We start from the raw sequence: 21,983 nt of genomic DNA on the forward strand, positions 1-21,983 counted from the left end.
AAAAATCAGAAATGCATCCGTTTCCATTTGACTGATTTACATTTTTCTTTTTTAGTTCTACTTATTTGTATTTGTTTTGCTTCTCTTTGTATTTCGCAACGAAAACATTCCCCAGCGTGGGATAGATAAAGTACTTCTGATTCTGATGAGAAGAATAACCACATCATTTGGTTAAAGCGTTGACGGGAGGTCATTTTTTTAGATGTTCATCAGTCATTCATAAATCCAAAGCGGAACTTCTTTATTAAGGTCATCTTGTCGAACACGTACACATTATAATCAGATTGGACTTTATTTTGAAAAGCCTGATCATCACAACGGTCATTCAGTGAATCAGAAATCTGGAACCGAGATCTGTCCTGTGACTTATCTTCTGAAAGACATCGTACAGAAACGCAAAACCTTATGGAACAAATCGACACGGTGACAACAAGACAAACATTTAAAGATCACAGTACATGTATTTGAGATACTTTACAACATATTTACATTTTAGCACTTTTTTTACAGATGCAAAAATTCAACCGAGGGAGTTTTGGTTTGATGGAACAGACGTCTTTGCTCCTGCGTAAAGCTGTAACAGTTTAACGATCTTTATAAAGTATACAACCTCCTAAACCCTAAACCAGTGTCCGGGTCAGATGTAAAAGTCTTTTCTTGTTTAGTTCCTGCACAGTTTCCCATTCCTTACCAAACCTGCCACCAGTGGAGAGCCTCAGGGTTCTATCCTCGGTTCCCTTTCTGTTTTAATTGATAACCTGTGTGGGTAAATCTCTAGAAATGAGTTCTCAAAGCCAACAAATGCTGCTCAATCTGCCTTCCTATGATAATGTGACTGGTAATGAATGAACAATGTGAAAACTGCCTTGAAGTAAAACAGAGCACCGGATTTGATCACTGTGGGGGGGGAGAAAGGAACACCACCAGCTCTCTGACGTTCTTCGTGTGTTCATACGTTAGCACTGAGCGGTCCTTTCACCAGACCCTGCTCTTTGCGCATCACCGGCGCATGAATGCTGCAGTCCCGCGCCTCGCAAATTCCCGGCACTCCCGCGATCCCGAATATTCCCGCCTGACCGACAGCGCCAGGGAATCCTCGGGGACCTCGAGGACCCTCCATGCCGTTCTTGGGTTCTGCAGGGTGACCGTGATAACCTGCGGAGGGGAAATAACAAAATGAAGGAAAACAACCCGAGCAGCAAATGATTATTTATTTAGTTTAAGCCCCGTTCAAAAGTACATAGAAGCATGTACAAATGAAGAGCACCTATTCTGGGTTTCCCCTCTGCTGTAGTGTGTTACATAGATTTAGTGGAAGTCAATGGTCTGCAAAGGTTCAAGTCCCTGTGTTCCGTCCTGAGGGAGTTTCAATTTCAATGACCTGTTTGTTCAACGTTGCAGTGAGCAAAGAGCCGATCGCTTATCATTTGAATGCAGCTTCAAGTTTTCATTCATCGCGTCTCACCTCTGAGGCCTTGTGGTCCGTCGGGTCCTGGCATGCCTTTACCTGCATCACCTGTACGGCCTTTAGCTCCTTTCTGACCTGTTGACCCATACACAGAGAAAAAAGCTTAAAAACTACAGGTGTGTGTGTGTGTGTGTGTGTGTGTGTGTGTGTGTGTGTGTGTGTGTGTGTGTGTGTGTGTGTGTGTGTGGTGTGTGTGTGTGTGTGTGTGTGTGTGTGTGTGTGTGTGTGTGTGTGTGTGTGTGTGTGTGTGTGTGTGTGTGTGTGTGTGTGTGTGTGTGTGTGTGTGTGTGTGTGTGTGTGTGTGTGTGTGTGTGTGTGTGTGTGTGTGTGTGTTCTGGATGTATGGAAATGGGATTTACCTCTGTCTCCTTCCGCTCCTTTCTGTCCCTCCAGTCCTCGGTCACCTTGAGCTCCTCTCCCTCCTTTAGCTCCCACCTTTCCGGCTTTTCCCTGATGGGAAGAGAAGGAACACATGGTTCATCCAATTACAGCTTTCTTCAGGGTGAGCAGGAAACCACTGCACGGTCTGAACCTGACAGACAGTCAGGGAAAATCCACACATTTACTGGAAAAAATCTGAATGTTTTCTGAGATTAAAAACAGGTCTTAGGAGAGACAGTCGAGAAGTCCAAATGCACACATCTGTTCTTGTCAATGTGTGACTTTAATCTCAGAGATTCCTTTTGTTTTTATTAAAGATAAGGACTTTGGTATCTTAGAGAATAGTCCAACAGTCTTATTTATTCGTTTTTGATGCACCTATGAGTCGACTAAAACCGCTTTAAATGACTCTTCAGTTTTTATTACGTTAACTATAACGGATGTTCGAGGATTGTGCGTGCTATAAACTCTGGTGGTCAGCATCGTCCTGCAGCAGGACTGGGTGTTGGGAGGATGTTACATTACAATCAGTCTCTGGAGACGTGCACTGTTATGTGTGAAAGCTTTAATTATTGTCCCACTTTCAACTATTAGAGGGTCTCTTACGGGTTTTCCTGCTGATCCCATGGGCCCCGTTCCCCCCGGGGGCCCGATGAGGGTCCTGTTGTTGATGGGGCAGCCCTGGGAGCACTTGGCCCGGATGGAGGAGGCGTACTGGGATATCTGGGAGGTGACCACGCCTCTGCAGAGCTGCAGCACCTGCTCATCCGTCAGACCGGGACCCTGCAGACACAGAACACCCCGTCACCTTCTCTACGCCACCGCCACCGAGGACCTGGACCTAAAGACGCCCTGATGAACGCTGGGTTTTCCCTTCCCTTCAGTGTGTAAAATAGCTTTGTGCATGTAAAGTCTCAAATCGCAGTGTGAGGGAGTTTCTGTGGGCAGTCCCTAAAGTTAACATCTCAAAGGGGTTCCTCGACCAAAAGCAAAGGGATTTCCACATTGGATTTCAGCAGAAAATAAACACACACTCACAATGCTTCACAGGTTTTGTTCAGCAGGATAACGTCCACACGTGATCGGAGCTTTGAGCTTTTAGAAGCGTGAATGCAATGGGTAGAAGAATAAAGCAAAGGTTAGGCTATAGACAAACTGCCCCAGCGCTGAGCTACAGGTGGACACAGTGAGTCTTTCCTGAGACTCTTAGTCCCTTGTTAGCAACCGCAGTTATTTAAGGACACATGGAAGCTTCTGAGCTGTGGGATGTTTAATGTCAGAGAGGGGAAACCTCTGCAGCTTGTGTCGCCCACAGACCTTATTCCAGGCTTCTAACCACAACGAGGGTCAAAGGAATGTTGATTTGAGACGAGGGAACAGGAGATGTGAAGTCATTGCTGGGTTTAGGACTTGTTTCTGCACCCCTCTTTTTTTCATGATCAATAAACCATATGATCAAAAACGTGGCTGTAGCTTAACACCATCTGCACCCTGCTGCGACTCATCAATACGTGTTATAAATACTCACGGAGGGGCCCGGAGCTCCTTTGGGTCCCGCCTGGCCTCGAACACCGAGGTCCCCGAAAGGACCCTGCTCTCCTCTGGAGCCCGGGAGGCCTGGGGGGCCCACGGGGCCGGAGACGCCATTACGACCCACGGCACCTTTAGGTCCGCGCTGTGGGAAAACAGGAAGCGCGGCTAACTGTTAGCATGCTGTATCTGTTATTTCACTGTGCAGCCTTTCTGATTCTCGTGCGTCACATCTACTGTCCTCGGTTTCTTCTCGCACTGTTTCTACACTTCTGTCTTATGTCTTATTATGTTAGTTTGCATTGTTGGAGGACCCTGGGCCTTCTGTTTTCCATTGCACATCTACCCTGTAGCCTTTGAAGCTTTTATATATAACACAGCTGCTTAATATCCTCTGTTTATTAACCATTTTACCGTAAATCAGGGCCGACCCTCATTGTACTCATGTGATGGATACATCAGGATAATTAAGATGTAAAATATAATCATTCTTTTTAAATGATTTTGCACTAAATATAAGTCAGTAAAACAGTCTCCATTTATAGATTATTCGGTAAAACCAGAGCCTGTTTTGGAAACTCCCTGAGTGTCGTCAGGGTTTGTTATAGAGTAAAGAGAGTAAGCACCTGTCCTTTGTCTCCACGGTCTCCCACGCTGCCCTGAAACGTGAGAATGGAAAATGCCATCAGTAAAACCCCAGCAGGTGTGGAGGAAGAGGAAGTGAAATGGAGAATATATGTGGAGCCAGAGTTTTACTATCGGACTGTAACATAAATTACCTTTTGAGCTTTCACACCTTTGACTCCCTTCCTCCCCGCAGCACCCTGCAGAGGAAGAACAGAGGAGGAAGTTGGGAATATTTCTCAACACAAAACAGCATGTGATTGACGACTCGAGTTAGAAGAACACAAACTGCTTTGTAGTAAACAATTGTGAAAGAGGAGAGACGAGGCACAAACCAACGAGGGAAACTCCCGTCAGCTCAAACCCGTCCGCTCACAGTCCTGTCATCTGAGTCCTTGTTTTCATCTCTATTTTTAGGTTTCTGAATAATCAGAATCAGATCAAAGCTTTAATCTAAGAAGAAGGGACTTTATGGTCTAAGGTTTATCTAAGATCTCCTATTCTACTCTTTATAGTGCTCAACAGCAGACTGTACTGCTGTCATATTGACCGCTGAAAGGTCCAAATTGACCAATCAGAATCGAGTATTCAACTTCGTATTTTGAATTGTAAAGAGATTATTGTTTTACATTCTGGGAGTTTGATAGCATAATGTACACTGCCTTGAATTCTGTATATTTATATTGCAGGGTTTTTTCTAGAAGAATACAGCATGAGGTGCTAATGTCACTTCCTGTCTAAATTAAGCCCCGCCCACTTTCAGGTGAAACTCCTGCATTAAAATAATAGTGTCTTCACGTCTTAAAGCTGCTGAGTCGTATATCGCACCTCAAACAACAAATAGATCCAGAGTTCCTTTACTTCCTCTCCAGAAAGAAGGAGAGTAAAAGAAAGGATCAGAAATCTCAGTCTCAGTGTCAGCCTGCTGCCTGCCACTCGTCCCCCGCAGACCCACCGGACATCCATCCCCTATTTATTCTCCGTAAGCTGTCTCTGCCGTCTGACCAGACATCTGACCCCATCTCCATATCTCTGGACTCATTAAACCCTTTCTGACCAACAGAGAGATTGTTTCCTGACAGCACTTTAACTTTTCAGGGGTAAATCTGTATTTCGGTTTGAGGGAAGCGGGAGCAGAGACCCTGTTAATGGTTAGGACTAAACCCTGGATTGTGTATTAAATATGTTTACTTCTCATTCACGTGCATTGTCTTATCTAAGCTGCTGTGGCAGGAAACATTTCAAAAATTGGGATCAATAAACGTGTGTTTTTCAGCAGTGTGATATTTGAGTTGTTTATGTATCGCTCTGCTGAACAGAGAAAGTTGTATAGAATAAAGTCTCACCGTCTCTCCATCGGGTCCGGTCTCACCTTTGGCTCCCTGGAAGAGATTCAGGTTACAGTTGAAATGACCTCATTTCAGAGGATATCAAAATGTGGGCATTCATTAATCTGTGCAGGAACTCACAGTCGAGCCCTGCAGACCCTTCGCTCCGAGTTTCCCCGGCACTCCGGCATCTCCTTGCTCTCCTCCAGCTCCCTGATCAACACACAGTGTAAAAGTCAAAGTACCAGAGTGCAGGAATACTCTGCAACGATTCAAAGTCCTGCAACCCTGAGCGGGAGAATGAGCCCCGAAGCCCAGCACACTTGATCATGTCTGAGTGTGCAATTGAACCGGTGACTTTAGATCCACTCACCACAGTGCCCACTCTGCCTCGAGGTCCCTTCACACCGGCAACCCCTTTACTGCCCTGCAGAACCAGAGCAGACGTCAAGACGCTGAGGAGGAGCTCAGCAGGGGAGGAGTACTCACAAACCACAGAGTAAATATAGATCATATATAAAAGTGATTTCTCTTTTGGATCAACACATTTATTTCTGCTCCTTGGAGGCACTTTGAGATTCATTGGATCATTGTTGCCCTCCTTAATTTCTGCAGAGAGGTCAAAATAAGCCTCAGTTGGTTTATGAGCTTCTGAGGCCACAGTAACCTTCTCATATGTAATTAAGTATAAATGTGATTTCTAATTTGCATGAATGGAGTTCTCTGTACTGTTTGTTACCTTGGCTCCGAACAGCCCCGGATCTCCCATCACCCCGGGGACTCCGATGGGACCCTGAGGAGGGAAACAGCCATGAAGATCAGAGGACAGTTTGTAGATATTAGTGACTCTAAATGTATTAAACTCACGTCATCTCCGGGGTCACCGTCGCTGCCCGGCAGGCCGCCGTGACCTTGAGTGCCCTGAGGGAGAAAAGGGAGGCAACATCACAAGAGAGAAAACGCTGCCCAGAATATATTAATACTGTGTAACATCCATTTACTGTAAAGCTCCGCTACTATACCCCCTTTCAACAGGGGTTCCAGGTGTCAGACATATACAGAGCCTGTCTCTGATTGGCTGAAACACCAAACAGATCATCCCATAACCCCCTCTGTTTCAGCCCTGTTCCTAAAGTGCTGATTCTGTGTCTGTAGCTTTAAATGCTAACGAGCTGCTGCTGGCCACGCCCCTCTGAGAGCTAATTGGTTTAAAGAAACACAATGGTGCTCTAGGAGGGGATCCAGGTGATCAGGTGTGTGGGGGGGGGGTAACGTTGGTTGGTTCTTGGCTAACAAAAAAGCATTGTGGCGTCACAAAGTGTCCAAAATCTGACCAGCTGATTTTCAGACAGGTTTTTATAGAGATGGATCAGGACAGAAAGAGGGGGGGGGGTCTTTTATTCCAGGTTGGCCTGTGATGAGCAAAGGCTACGGGAACAGGTTAGTCAGGGAGGAGGGGGCCTGGATGTTGAGGGCTTTGTGAGTTAGGAGGAGGAAGATTTGAAGTGTATTCGGTGATGAACGAGGAGCCCCCAGGTGGAACTCTTTAAATGGTTGTTTTTAGTGTACGGCCTGCTGCTACGTCTTGCACCTCAGAGGATTTAGAACCAGTACTTCACTTATTGTCAAACAGAAAGTGAGAGGATCATCCGTGTCAGCTCTGAGTCACAGCGATGTGTCTGGACCGGTTAAACAGCGACGCCACCTGAAGATGATATGGTTATACAAATACACGCTGACGCCTCTGACTTTCACTTTTACTTCTGCATTTAGTTTTAAATGTGCTTAATTACTCTGTAAACATCCATCAGCTCTGTGCCTGCACTTCTTAGTTTCATTCTCACTCACTAAGAGAACACTTCAACTAGCCTAAAACAACTAGCCTAATGCAGTTTTCTTAAAAAGGCAGAATGAGAAATAACAAGAGCTTTTAGAACATTAAAGCATGGAGACATGACCCAGGAGAGGACTCTTTAAAGCAGAGACACTACTGAGATACACCTGAACATCAGCAGGAGAGGACTCTTTAAAGTAGAGACACTACATACTGAGATACACCTGAACATCAGCAGGAGAGGACTCTTTAAAGTAGAGACACTACTGAGATACACCTGAACATCAGCAGGAGTGGACTCTTTAAAGTAGAGACACTACTGAGATACACCTGAACATCAGCAGGAGTGGACTCTTTAAAGTAGAGACACTACATACTGATATACACCTGAACATCAGCAGGAGAGGACTCTTTAAAGTAGAGACGCTACATACTGATATACACCTGAACATCAGCAGGAGAGGACTCTTTAAAGTAGAGACACTACATACTGATATACACCTGAACATCAGCAGGAGAGGACTCTTTAAAGTAGAGACTCTACATACTGATATACACCTGAACATCAGCAGGAGAGGACTCTTTAAAGTAGAGACTCTACATACTGATATACACCTGAACATCAGCAGGAGAGGACTCTTTAAAGTAGAGACGCTACATACTGATATACACCTGAACATCAGCAGGAGAGGACTCTTTAAAGTAGAGACACTACATACTGATATACACCTGAACATCAGCAGGAGAGGACTCTTTAAAGTAGAGACTCTACATACTGATATACACCTGAAAATCAGCAGGAGAGGACTCTTTAAAGTAGAGACTCTACATACTGATATACACCTGAACATCAGCAGGAGAGGACTCTTTAAAGTAGAGACTCTACATACTGATATACACCTGAACATCAGCAGGAGAGGACTCTTTAAAGTAGAGACTCTACATACTGATATACACCTGAACATCAGCAGGAGTGGACTCTTTAAAGTAGAGACGCTACATACTGATATACACCTGAACATCAGCAGGAGAGGACTCTTTAAAGTAGAGACACTACATACTGATATACACCTGAACATCAGCAGGAGAGGACTCTTTAAAGTAGAGACTCTACATACTGATATACACCTGAACATCAGCAGGAGTGGACTCTTTAAAGTAGAGACGCTACATACTGATATACACCTGAACATCAGCAGGAGAGGACTCTTTAAAGTAGAGACACTACATACTGATATACACCTGAACATCAGCAGGAGAGGACTCTTTAAAGTAGAGACTCTACATACTGATATACACCTGAACATCAGCAGGAGAGGACTCTTTAAAGTAGAGACTCTACATACTGATATACACCTGAACATCAGCAGGAGAGGACTCTTTAAAGTAGAGACTCTACATACTGATATACACCTGAACATCAGCAGGAGAGGACTCTTTAAAGTAGAGACGCTACATACTGATATACACCTGAACATCAGCAGGAGAGGACTCTTTAAAGCAGAGACTCTACATACTGATATACACCTGAACATCAGCAGGAGAGGACTCTTTAAAGTAGAGACATTACATACTGATATACACCTGAACATCAGCAGGAGAGGACTCTTTAAAGTAGAGACGCTACATACTGATATACACCTGAACATCAGCAGGAGAGGACTCTTTAAAGTAGAGACTCTACATACTGATATACACCTGAACATCAGCAGGAGAGGACTCTTTAAAGTAGAGACGCTACATACTGATATACACCTGAACATCAGCAGGAGAGGACTCTTTAATTCCAATGAAGCTTACAGCCACAGAGAAACCTTTGAGACAACTGAAACTACCACACCTGCTGTAGCGAGTCATGTGTGTGTCATTGGGTGCTCTCCAGACTAACACAATGATCTGATTGTCTCGCTTTTTGTTTCAGTTTTTCTGTGATAACATTATCTGACCTTATGTAATCGGGTCTAAATGAAGGTTAAGCAAAAAGAGAGTGAAACTAAAAAGAGTCCCACAGCACTTTTGGTTCCTTTTTGTGACTTCGGGTGCATATTGAGAAATAATGAAAGTCCCTTAAACTGGGAGACTCACCTCAAAAATCCACAAATTCAAAAGCAGTTCAGAATGAAAGAACTGAATTCAGCTTAAAGGGTCAAGTTGGACTTTTTGGGGTTTTCCCTCTGATGAAGTGTGTCATATAGGTTTTTCTAACCCGAACCTCAGCCTGAAACGCATCCATCGGTCTCCTTTGTTTACTTGTTAAAACTCGAGCTTCCACCGGCTAGCGCTCCGACACATTGTACGTGATTCTTCATTTAAGGCTAAAAGGGGCGGGACATCTGTAAGAAGTTGACCGATCACAACAGAACCGGCCAGCTAACCAATCAGAGCAGACTGGGCTCTGGTTTCAGACAGAGGGGGAAAAGAGGAGCTGCAGCACAGGCAGTATGAGAGACATAAAGAGACGCTACATACTGACATACACCTGAACAGAATATGGTCCCTTTAACGACCATAACCTACTAGTTTTTGCAACCCCTGATTATTAACAGCATCTTAAAGTGGACTGTTGCCACTTTTGGAAACAGGGACTGCCTCACACTGCCTCACACTGCCTCACACTGCCTCACACTGACTCACACTGACTCACACTGACTCACACACACATTGAAGTTTCAGTATTTCTTCCCTGGAATTAATTTTGTTAAACAGAAAGCTGGTCAATTGGAAACTCAAATTCTCCGTTGAAACAGAGACAGAAAAGATCCTTATCATAGCCCCGGTGAGATTGGGATGGAACTCAGGATAACCTATGAGTGATACTTTATGGTTAACTATTAGGAAATCAAGTAACACGTGTGTACCTTTGGTCCGCCTGGTCCCCTCGAGCCAGTCTGTCCAGGATAGCCCTGAGGATAACAAACAGGAAGTATTTCATCACCAATACACATCAGGTTGATGAGGAATACAACTCAAATCTGGAGCTCTGATTAAGGAACGCTTATCTGTAAAAGCACATGGGAGGCAGCTGATTAAAAACAGTACATACATTTTCTTTTGATTAAAGTCACACTGGATGAGTCTGAGCTCCCCATGTTAGTTACTGCACTCTGAAGGGACAACAAACACTACATTTCACCCTCTCAGTTCTACATATTTCTGTTTGCATATTCTCTCAGTTCTACATATTTCTCTCACTTTTTCCTAGTTTTTTATCATCGTATGTATGTATGTATGTATATGTATGTGTATGTATGTATATGTAGGCACCAAAAACACCAGGACAAATCCCTGGTGTTGGTTAACCTACGGGCCAATAAAGCTGTTTCTGATTCTGTCTACTCTCCGTTCCCTCTTTGGTACCGTTCTTTTTGATTTGTGTCAGTCTGATTAAGGCATTCCTCGTGTTTAATCCTTCTTCTTGAATTTGAATGACATGGAATACAGTTTATGATTGAGGATTTTACTCACTGTGTATCCTTGGTCGCCAACGTCTCCTGGAGACCCGGGACCTCCGATCTGACCCTGTGGGAAAGAACCGAAGATTAGAGACTATTTTTTACCTCTTCATCGACCTGTGCTGGTGAAGAAGAGGTACAGCAGAAATAAAAAGCTTCTTAAATGCTCATAATTCTGACTTTTGCCCCAAAATGAATACATCTCAACATTTTACTTTATTTTGCAATTTTACATAAATCTGACTTTTTGCTCAAAATCACATTTGAACTTTTTTTTCTCAAAATTGAAAAATTCTGACTTTTATTTAAAATCTCATAATTCTTATTTCTTCGCAAAATTCAGACTTTTTAAAATAATCTCAAAATTCTCAAAAATTCTAACTTTTTAAAATAAAACGCTGAGTTTTTATAAAATTCTGATAAAAAATGTAAAAAAGAAACAAAAAAATGTGGTTTTTTTTTTCCTGAAATCGATCTTTGTCTCCCCGTTTCATTTTCAGGAAGAGATGAAACAGAACAATTAAAGTTTGGAAAATTAAATGGATAAAAATAACAGATCAATGCATTTAAAATGGAATGAATGTATTTATAATGAAAAGAAAAGGTGGAATAAACACTTTAAATTTAGGGAAAACTTCAAAGTTACAAATAAATGAAAAGGTAAATAAATACAGAAACAGAAAATACATTTATGTCACTTAATCACATTTATTCATGCCTACATTTATTTGTACTATTATTATTGGTACAATGAAAGACATTTATTTATTTATTCGGCCAGTTATTATAATCTGATTTTGTTTCCATACCTTCAGTCCTTCCCGTCCAATTGGACCCTCGCTGCCGTCGTCACCAAGAGACCCCTGAGCAGAAAAAAACCAGACCCAGAGATGAGAGTTAAAAACAAATGCTGAAGAACAAACAAAAACACAGATCCAGAAGAGAGAAAACATCAACCAGATTTATGATGATTATCTGAAGCCATAAATCACGGAAATATTTGGATTGGAAACTGGGTTAAAAATCAAACCTCTGACAAATGAAGCGTAACAATCGAATGTGAACAAAAGTAGAAGTAAATGAAACATTTCAGGTAAATATGAGAAGCGTAAATCAGTACCTTGATCCCTTTACCTCCCCTCGGTCCTGTAGAGCCAGCCTCACCTCCAGGGCCCTGAAATATAAACAAATAAACACCAATAAATGAATGAGTGTGTGTGTGTGTGTGTGTGTGTGTGTGTGTAACGCTGACTCTAAATGGATGTATCTGTGCAGACCTGCCTGTTTAAATGTGAGTTAATAAACAGAAATGAATCCAAAGCAAACTCAACAAACCGAGCCATGCCTTTCAGAAGGCGCTGACCTGTGCTGTACGTTTCATAAGGTTAGTGTTTGTATTCAGTTCTTCAACATTATCATTTAGTATATTCATAAGTGTGTTGGTTTGCGTGGTTCACATCGGCTGCACTCGGTGAATCCCATCCCCTGTGTGAGGTGAGTGTGTAAGAAAGGGTCCAATAAGAAGATAACACTCTGTAAGTCTCACACTGTAAGACTGCTTATGTGCAATATATACTTCCACCCTCAATACTTTTACCTGCACGCTATCTCAGAACGGTAGTTTGATGTTTGTCTGCGTGCTTCTTGGTTAATATTAAGCTCTCTCTGGCTGATTACGTGCTGTACATTTCCCCTCTGTGGGACGAACACAGGCCTTATGATTCTGATAATATATGTGCTTGTTATAATAAGTTCACCATTTTCCTTAAATTAATATCCTTTTTGTCGCAGCAATGGATTTTTGATAGCTCGTTAGAACAGCCAGAGCCCGACCTCGGCCTCTCTCTGTTCCTGAAGACGCTACAGATAAAGGTACGTTGGTAATGAAGTCACATAATTGTTATGAACAGTTTGGAAAAACAGATAAAAAAGCAGTTCATTTCAGATGTTGTTTAACAGCAATAACGGTTAAGCCCCGTAAATTCACCTGCAGCCTGTTTTTACTGCACCACCTGTTTGTTGTGTTGACTAAACGGCAGGTGGAGGAGCAGAAACCCTGGGGTTTCCCAACAGCATGAAGGAATAAATGCTGGATCAACAGCTAACCTTCAATCACAGGTCCACTGTACTGTGGAATAAACCTAACATATTAACACTCAACTCTCACTCTGAAAAATGTATTCAAAATAAAATCTGACTTTTTTTTCTTCTCAAAATTAAAAGATTTTTATTCATTTTTTCTAAAAATATCAACTTTTTTTTCTTCTCAAAATTAAAAAGTTCTGACTTTTTCTTAAAATCTCAAAATTCTGACTTAGCTGATACATTAAAAAGCCAAACCTGGTAGACTAATTTATTCTGCATTTACAAATTTGATGAAACAACTTTAAGTTAAGACACATTTTAATCTGTAACTTATTTCCTTTTCTGTTAATCCGAATATAGACTTTTCTACTGATTGACTTCCTGTTTTATTTTGAATAGAAAGATGACTCTTAGTTTGAACGTATGTGTGTGTGTGTGTGTGTGTGTGTGTGTGTGTGTGTGTGTGTGTGTGTGTGTGTGTGTGTGTGTGTTGTGTTTCCTTACAGCGTTACCAGTGCCTCCCACTCCTCCGCGGGGTCCCTCCATCCCGATGTCCCCCTGAAAACACATGTCACATTTTGATAACAACATTAAACAATAATCTGCTCTCAGGTGGCAGTAAAAGTGTGTGTGTGTGTGTGTGTGTGTGTGTGTGTGTGTGTGTGTGTGTGTGTACCTTCAGACCCAGCACTCCCTGCTCTCCTAGGTCTCCTATGAGTCCAGGCTCTCCCTGTCGAGGTCAAAAGGCTCAGTTACTTATATATTTATAACTTCTTCTCAAAGTGTAAATATTAACTTGTTTTATTTGAAAAGGAGAATCTGGAATCTATGAGGCTCGACACTACCGTTCATTTCAGCTTTCAAGTTCTGCTTTGTTGTCAAATTATAAAACCGTGTTAATAATGAACGTATTCTCTGACTGGTTTTAACCTCACCATGGCTCCAGAGAAACCCGACGCTCCGTCGTCTCCTTCAGCTCCCACGGCGCCCTGCAAGAGGAGGGGTCAAAGGTCGTCACTACTCAAATAAAGAAGCTGCATCCTAATAACACACGGGGTTATCAGTCATTCTGAAAACAGTGTGTGGTGTGTCATATAGGTTTTAGTGCATGTGAACGGTCAGCAGGGGCTAAAATCCCTGTGTTCCCTCCAGAGGCAGTTTTCCCCCACACACCTGAGACGCTTTCATTTGTCACCTTTGTTTACCTCTGTATCATAGTGACATCACTGTGGAACACTCACGCTCCTATTGGCTAGCGCTCCAACACATGGTACGTGATAGGCTAAGGGGCGGGACGTTGTTATTATGCTGCTGTGTTTATTGGATATTTGTAACTCTGGCAAAACAAGTTTTATACTTATAAATAAAGTCTGATCTGATCTTTAAGCACGTTAACCAATCAGAGCAGACTGGGCTCTGGTTTCAGACAGAGGGTGAAAAGAGGAGCTGCAGCACAGGCAGTATGAGAAACATAAAGAGACACTACATACTGATATACACCTGAACATCAGCAGGAGAGGACTCTTTAAAGTAGAGACACTACATACTGATATACACCTGAACATCAGCAGGAGAGGACTCTTTAAAGTAGAGACACTACATACTGATATACACCTGAACATCAGCAGGAGAGGACTCTTTAAAGTAGAGACTCTACATACTGATATACACCTGAACATCAGCAGGAGAGGACTCTTTAAAGTAGAGACACTACATACTGATATACACCTGAACATCAGCAGGAGAGGACTCTTTAAAGTAGAGACACTACATACTGATATACACCTGAACATCAGCAGGAGAGGACTCTTTAAAGTAGAGACACTACATACTGATATACACCTGAACATCAGCAGGAGAGGACTCTTTAAAGTAGAGACACTACATACTGATATACACCTGAACATCAGCAGGAGAGGACTCTTTAAAGTAGAGACACTACATACTGATATACACCTGAACATCAGCAGAGAGGACTCTTTAAAGTAGAGATGCTACATACAGATATACACCTGGACATCAGCAGGAGAGGACTCTTTAAAGTAGAGACTCTACATACTGATATACACCTGAACATCAGCAGGAGAGGACTCTTTAAAGTAGAGATGCTACATACAGATATACACCTGGACATCAGCAGGAGAGGACTCTTTAAAGTAGAGACTCTACATACTGATATACACCTGAACATCAGCAGGAGAGGACTCTTTAAAGTAGAGACTCTACATACTGATATACACCTGAACATCAGCAGGAGAGGACTCTTTAAAGTAGAGACACTACATACTGATATACACCTGAACATCAGCAGGAGAGGACTCTTTAAAGTAGAGACGCTACATACTGATATACACCTGAACATCAGCAGGAGAGGACTCTTTAAAGTAGAGACTCTACATACTGATATACACCTGAACATCAGCAGGAGAGGACTCTTTAAAGTAGAGACTCTACATACTGATATACACCTGAACATCAGCAGGAGAGGACTCTTTAAAGTAGAGACACTACATACTGATATACACCTGAACATCAGCAGGAGAGGACTCTTTAAAGTAGTGACACTACATACTGATATACACCTGAAGATCAGCAGGAGAGGACTCTTTAAAGTAGAGACACTACATACTGATATACACCTGAACATCAGCAGGAGAGGACTCTTTAAAGTAGAGACTACATACTGATATACACCTGAACATCAGCAGGAGAGGACTCTTTAAAGTAGAGACACTACATACTGATATACACCTGAACATCAGCAGGAGAGGACTCTTTAAAGTAGTGACACTACATACTGATATACACCTGAAGATCAGCAGGAGAGGACTCTTTAAAGTAGAGACACTACATACTGATATACACCTGAACATCAGCAGGAGAGGACTCTTTAAAGTAGAGACACTACATACTGATATACACCTGAACATCAGCAGGAGAGGACTCTTTAAAGTAGAGACTCTACATACTGATATACACCTGAACATCAGCAGGAGAGGACTCTTTAAAGTAGAGACTACATACTGATATACACCTGAACATCAGCCGGAGAGGACTCTTTAAAGTAGACTCTACATACTGATATAGACCTGAACATCAGCCGGAGAGGACTCTTTAAAGTAGAGACCACATAGACACATGTAGTTTAATTTGTGTTTTGTTTTCCACCTTTTTTTTATTTGAAGTTTTGTTTTTGTGGTTAATTGGTTTTGGTATACATACAGTACAGGAATACTCACTTAGTTTAGAAGCACTTTAAATCCTTACTCTTTATTTGTAAATCAAATATGTCCTTGCATTTCATTATGTTTTCAATAGAGTTTGTATCCGCCCTTTCACTCAGTATGCAAATAATAAATTGAATGTTCCCCTTCCTTGTTTTCACTTGTTTCCTTGCTCTCATTTTCAGTTCACCTTTGCTCCATTGTTCACCTGCTGTTACTTTGACCCAGTGCTGGAGAATCTTTAGTTATAAGTTCATAAATGATAATGCATGGTGTCATGTGATTTCCTTACCACTGGTCCGGTGTCTCCTCCTCTTCCTCGAACCCCTTTGGGTCCTTTATAACCCTGAAAATAAACAAACGAACCACAGATAAGACCCTCAGCGCGCCCCGATCGCACGCTATGTGTGTTTTCTCCTCATGAATGAAAACGCAGTAGGACTGTCACCTCTCTGCCTTGAGTTCCTGGCTCTCCAGTTTTACCCTGCAGGCCTCTGGATCCCTGACAGGAAGACAACAGATATTAATTGCAGTTGTAATATTTTTGTGTGTAATTGATTGGTTTTGTCTGAGGGATGCTTCTTCATTTTATTGTGTTTTTTATTCTCATACCTTTCACCTCCTGTGTCCCTTAAACTGTTACGTCATGTTCACTGAGAATAAAGACATCATGATGGGATGAAAGCAGTCGGTACCTTTGGTCCGGCGAAGCCAGCGAAGCCGGGCTGCCCGGGCTCACAGTCGCACTCGGTCGGACTCTCCCCGAGGTCTGCGTTGTCTCCGGACTCCTCCGAGGATCCGTCGTCCGGCCTTGCAGGACGATAGGGGACCTGAAACACCACGAATCAAAGTGTGTTTATAGAGCTGTGGGAGCTTTACCTATATTATTCCATAGTTAAATAAGCGCTCTGCGTTCACACCCGCATGGTCTCTGTGTCCTCCTTGGCGTAGTGGGACTCGGCGGTGGTGGCGTAGGGGACAGCCTCCTCTGTGATCATGGTCACCTGGGTGGGCTCCGGGCCGTACGGGTCGTAGACTTCCTCCCCCGACCTGTTGTCTTCATCGTAGCTGTCAGTCGGCTCGGGAGGATACTCTGGAAGGCAGAGGAGACAGCAAGTCTTTACAAAGAATAATCCCAAATCCCTGGTGGGGGAAAAGGATTTTGTGAAAGTTGCTCCATTTCAAAATAAAATAAAAATACTTTGAGAAGCTAAAGTAAAAACGAAGCAAACAAAAACAAATAAGTGAAACGTTTACAGAAAACATACAGAGCTGTCTTTAGAGGAATACTTATATACAGTCACGGCGCTCACCTGGCTGAGGAGGGGCCAAGTTGTCGTAGCTGTCGACCAGAGAGCCTTCAAAGGTGTGTTCCTCACCTACACACACACACACACACACACACACACACACACACACACACACACACACACACACACACACACACACACACACACACACACACACACACACACACACACACACACACACACACACACACACACACACACACACACACACACAAACACACAAACACACAACACTCCAGGTGAAACAGGGTGGCTCGTTGGTCTAGGGGTATGATTCTCGCTTTGGGTGCGAGAGGTCCCGGGTTCAAATCCCGGACGAGCCCTTCCTTTGAGTTTATGAGCCTCAGAGATAAGTATTGCCCCTATAACCTTGTATGTCAAAATGAACCAAAAAATCAACACTGATGGGTGAAGACACAAACACAATGTAACACCAAATCTCAAAGAGCCAGTGAGTTATGATTGTCTATCTTTCCTCAATGCATTTTGATTTCAGTAAAGTCATTTTGTTCTGATCGAGTAAGTGCGACCAGGCCCGATCAGCCTCTCAGCGACTGAGTTTGATTCCTGAAGTCCTCTATAGTCTCTCTGCCAGCTCAAGGAGTCCTGCTGTGAACCCTGACATGTTGAGGACCCCAAAGTTTTATGTTAGGGTAGGGGTCCCCAGCACATAGAAGCTGCAGGATGCTAACCTGCATATGTTGGGCAATTAGCACAATTAGCATTAATTAGCATATGTTGACAATAGTTAATAAATAGCTTGGCTGATTTGGACAATTTGGGAGGGGTTATTGAAGATCCATCTCTGACATTTTCAGGATAAAAAATTGCACTTTTCACCAGAAAACACCAATGTGTGTCTTCTCTTTGGGCTGATTTTGATTAAATTTGGGTCGATTTTGAAGATTTAGGGGACTCTGGATCATCTGGATTGGAAAGATTGCTTATTTATGTGAAAAATAATTTGTCCACAGTAGAGATAATAATGGTCATCTTGTGCTCTCTATATCAAATGGTCCCAACACCATGAGTCAAAATCAGTCCACAGAGAGAACAGATATGACCACTTTAAGCTTAAAACTGCCATTTATGATCCTGGAAATGTCCGAAATGGATTCAGCATCCTCAATAACCCCCTAAACCACTCATACACTGTCAAAGCATTTCTTTTACTGTTGTTTACATAGCTATAATGGTAATTATCGCAACTCGTGCTCATTGTGAAATTGCCCAACATGTGCAAGCTAGCATCCAGCTGTTTCTCTGTGATACGACCCCTACAAACTAACTAAAACTTTGGGGTACTCAACATTTCAGGCTTCACACTGCGGGAGAGTAAACTAATGATAAATAAAAGTGTTGTTCCATGGCAGCAGCTCTGACCTGAGTGGTTTCCAGAGAGTTCCTCCTGACCGAGAGAGGAGACGAACAGCATGAACACCAGCAGCCGTGAGAGGAGAGACGCCTGCAGGAGAAACACAGGCATTACATGATAAATAACTGAAAGTACAATTATGAGGTACTTGTACTTTAATTCAGTAATTACATTTTACTCTACTTTCTACCTAACTACAGTTCAGAGGTAGGTGGTGTACTTTTACTCCACTACATGTATTTAATCCCTTTAGTTGCTAGGCAGATTCTGATTACTGATGGTAAATATAACCCCTTAAATCAGACTGTAGTTCACCTGCAGAAAATCCAGCAGCTACCCTGCAGTATACAAAGCCATTCAAACTAGCTGCACCTTTACCAGCTCTGAGAACACTTTAATGATCAATCATTATAAAACATATCAGAGATATTATTCTGAAATGGACCAATCAGACAATGACTACTTTTACTGTCGCTACTTTAAGTACATTTAGAGGAGAGTACTTTCTACTTTCACTGGAGGAACATTTAGAATACTTTCACTGTGACAGAGTATTCCTACACTCTGGTACTTCTACTTTACTCAAGTACAATTTAAAGAGTACAAGTACAAGACCTGAGTACTTCTACTTGTACTCTTTAAATTGTACTTGAGTAAAGGTACTTTCCACCTCTGCTACAGGTCACAGAGCGTGCAGCCATAGCAGCGTTAGGTGAAATGCTGCAGAGACAACAAACTGAAGACTGCAGGACCTCCGGGGCTGAGAGGTGAGACCCTCCACGCTCTGTCATCTCTAACATTAGAGTTAAACGTTTTGTTGCATGCAACAATTTTACATTTGAGGGTGTTTTGTTTCTTTTGGGGCTTAATATTGACATGCATTCTTTACCTTACTAAAGTAGTGATGTATTAATTGAGTAAACAAAGCCTGTGGAAAATAAATCCTTTATTTTTTCAACCAAACTCCCTTTAAAAACAGATATATGAGGAATCTTCCAAGAGAAAAACTCCAAACGCAGCCGAGTGTTGAAATTAAATCAGTCATTATTGACCAAAGTGGAGAATGATGCACAGAAAGGCTCTCTGTTTGGACCTCACTGTTCACCTTAACTTAAAGTGGATTCTTCTGTGGTTGTCTTTAGAAAGGGTTATCACTCCTGTATGTGTGCAGGTCGCTAAAGAGATACTAACATATTATTTTAAGACCAAATAAAAACATTTTAACAGAGTTTTGGGGAGAAATACCACCTGTAGTGTACAAATTGCACAGCAGTTCAGTAAAAATAGGGTTTGTTTGACCGAAAAACTGTCAAGGGAAAAATGTTGAGTTGACACGACTTTACCGAGCTGAAAAAGCATCTGATCCGAAGAAACCAAGTAAAGAACAGAGACATCGAATATGCCAACATCTTAATAAAGAACTCATTTTATTATACAACAACAAGAGCTGGTATTTCAACATGTGAGGACCAGCTGACATCACAGGAAGTACTCAGAAAGAAGTCCAGTTTAGAGACGAGGCAGGATAACTTTGATACAAGATAAAGATATGAACTTCAGGAGAGCTAAACTCATCCTTAACTTTCTTTATCGTCTCTTTCTTCCATTTAGGTCGAAATGATTGCACTCTAAAAGCAAATGAAAGTAAGAGGAGAGGAAGTCTTTAACCAAAACTGTGTGAAAGTGATTTATCTACATCATATCATATGTTAGCATACATACAACAACATAGAGTACCTACACCTGGACATCTTTCTGTACAAGGTGTTTGGGGTTTAAATGACTACCTTCGACTTCTCCAAAAGCAAACAGCTCACACCTGATCTGTATCCACGGTTTCCTCTCCATCACCCACACACAGAAACAAAGTCCGTTCAATTTAACCCTAGGAGCTTCAAATCAATGCTAACACTTCTCCACTTTTACTTGTAACAGAGTAGTCCTACACTCTGGAACTTCTACTTTTACAACAAGATCTGAGTATTTCTCCCACCACTGATTTCCACACAAACATACCTGCAGGGCCACAGGGCACCAAACCCGGACTCTTACCGTGTTGCTGGAGGCCCCCATGGTGCAGCAGATTAAGCAGGTCCTCCGCACGCTTTCAGGATTCAGACGAGGACAGACAAAAAAAAAGACCTGATTTAGCTTTTTCCTGAGCAGCTCTCCTCACAGCATGCTGTGGTCGCTCTGTCTCAGGAGCCCTCAGGTTCCCAGGCTCTGATCCTCCTCGTCCTCCATCTCTGCGTCTCAACCGGGTGAGAAATACCTGAGGCCAGGGAAGAGCAGGGACAGAGCCACACTTCACTTTCACTGGGAGCTGTGCAGCAGTCCCACTGTATCACCAGCACACAAGAGAAGTGTGTACAAGTACAAGACCCGAGTACTTCTACTTTTACTCAAGTACAAGACCCGAGTACTTCTACTTTACTCAAGTACAAGATCTGAGTACTTCTACTTTACTCAAGTACAAGATCTGAGTACTTCTACTTTACCCAAGTACAAGATCTGAGTACTTCTACTTTACCCAAGTACAAGATCTGAGTACTTCTACTTTACCCAAGTACAAGATCTGAGTACTTCTACTTTACCCAAGTACAAGATGTGAGTACTTCTACTTTTACTCAAGTACAATATCTGAGTACTTCTACTTTACTCAAGTACAAGATCTGAGTACTTCTACTTTACCCAAGTACAAGATCTGAGTACTTCTACTTTACCCAAGTACAAGATCTGAGTACTTCTACTTTACCCAAGTACAAGATCTGAGTACTTCTACTTTACTCAAGTACAAGATCTGAGTACTTCTACTTTTATTCAAGTACAAGATCTGAGTACTTCTACTTTACTCAAGTACAAGATCTGAGTACTTCTACTTTACTCAAGTACAAGATCTGAGTACTTCTACTTTACTCAAGTACAAGATCTGAGTACTTCTACTTTACTCAAGTACAAGATCTGAGTACTTCTACTTTACTCAAGTACAAGATCTGAGTACTTCTACTTTACTCAAGTACAAGATCTGAGTACTTCTACTTTACTCAAGTACAAGATCTGAGTACTTCTACTTTACTCAAGTACAAGATCTGAGTACTTCTACTTTACTCAAGTACAAGATCTGAGTACTTCTACTTTACCCAAGTACAAGATCTGAGTACTTCTACTTTACTCAAGTACAAGATCTGAGTACTTCTACTTTTATTCAAGTACAAGATCTGAGTACTTCTACTTTACCCAAGTACAAGACCTGAGTACTTCTACTTTTATTCAAGTACAAGATCTGAGTATTTCTACTTTTACTCAAGTACAAGATCTGAGTACTTCTACTTTTACTCAAGTACAAGATCTGAGTACTTCTACATTTACTCA

The 21,983-nt window shown here is 42.1% G+C and overlaps 1 protein-coding gene and 1 non-coding gene across 2 annotated transcripts; one reads left to right on the forward strand and one right to left on the reverse strand.

Moving 5' to 3' along the window:
* Positions 1-273: 273 nt before the first annotated feature.
* On the reverse strand, positions 274-21,620 carry zgc:113232 (uncharacterized protein LOC541546 homolog). The gene is made up of 26 exons (XM_063880058.1): positions 20,664-21,620; positions 18,620-18,701; positions 17,240-17,305; positions 16,847-17,019; positions 16,622-16,756; positions 16,375-16,428; positions 16,219-16,272; positions 13,638-13,691; positions 13,379-13,432; positions 13,207-13,260; positions 11,738-11,791; positions 11,427-11,480; positions 10,631-10,684; positions 10,024-10,068; positions 6,199-6,252; positions 6,071-6,124; positions 5,705-5,758; positions 5,473-5,544; positions 5,350-5,385; positions 4,159-4,203; positions 4,006-4,038; positions 3,378-3,524; positions 2,456-2,632; positions 1,828-1,918; positions 1,466-1,543; positions 274-1,155 (listed from the first exon to the last, which is right to left on the reverse strand). Exons 1-26 carry the CDS (start codon positions 20,682-20,684, stop codon positions 950-952), a joined length of 2,001 nt encoding a protein of 666 aa, XP_063736128.1. The 5' UTR covers positions 20,685-21,620; the 3' UTR covers positions 274-949.
* trnap-ugg (transfer RNA proline (anticodon UGG)) lies at positions 17,488-17,559 on the forward strand. Its single transcript has one exon. It is a non-coding gene; the product is annotated as a tRNA-Pro (tRNA).
* Positions 21,621-21,983: the final 363 nt, after the last annotated feature.

The sequence above is a fragment of the Eleginops maclovinus genome, chromosome 3 (assembly GCF_036324505.1).
Source record: "Eleginops maclovinus isolate JMC-PN-2008 ecotype Puerto Natales chromosome 3, JC_Emac_rtc_rv5, whole genome shotgun sequence".
Lineage (NCBI taxonomy): Eukaryota > Metazoa > Chordata > Actinopteri > Perciformes > Eleginopidae > Eleginops > Eleginops maclovinus.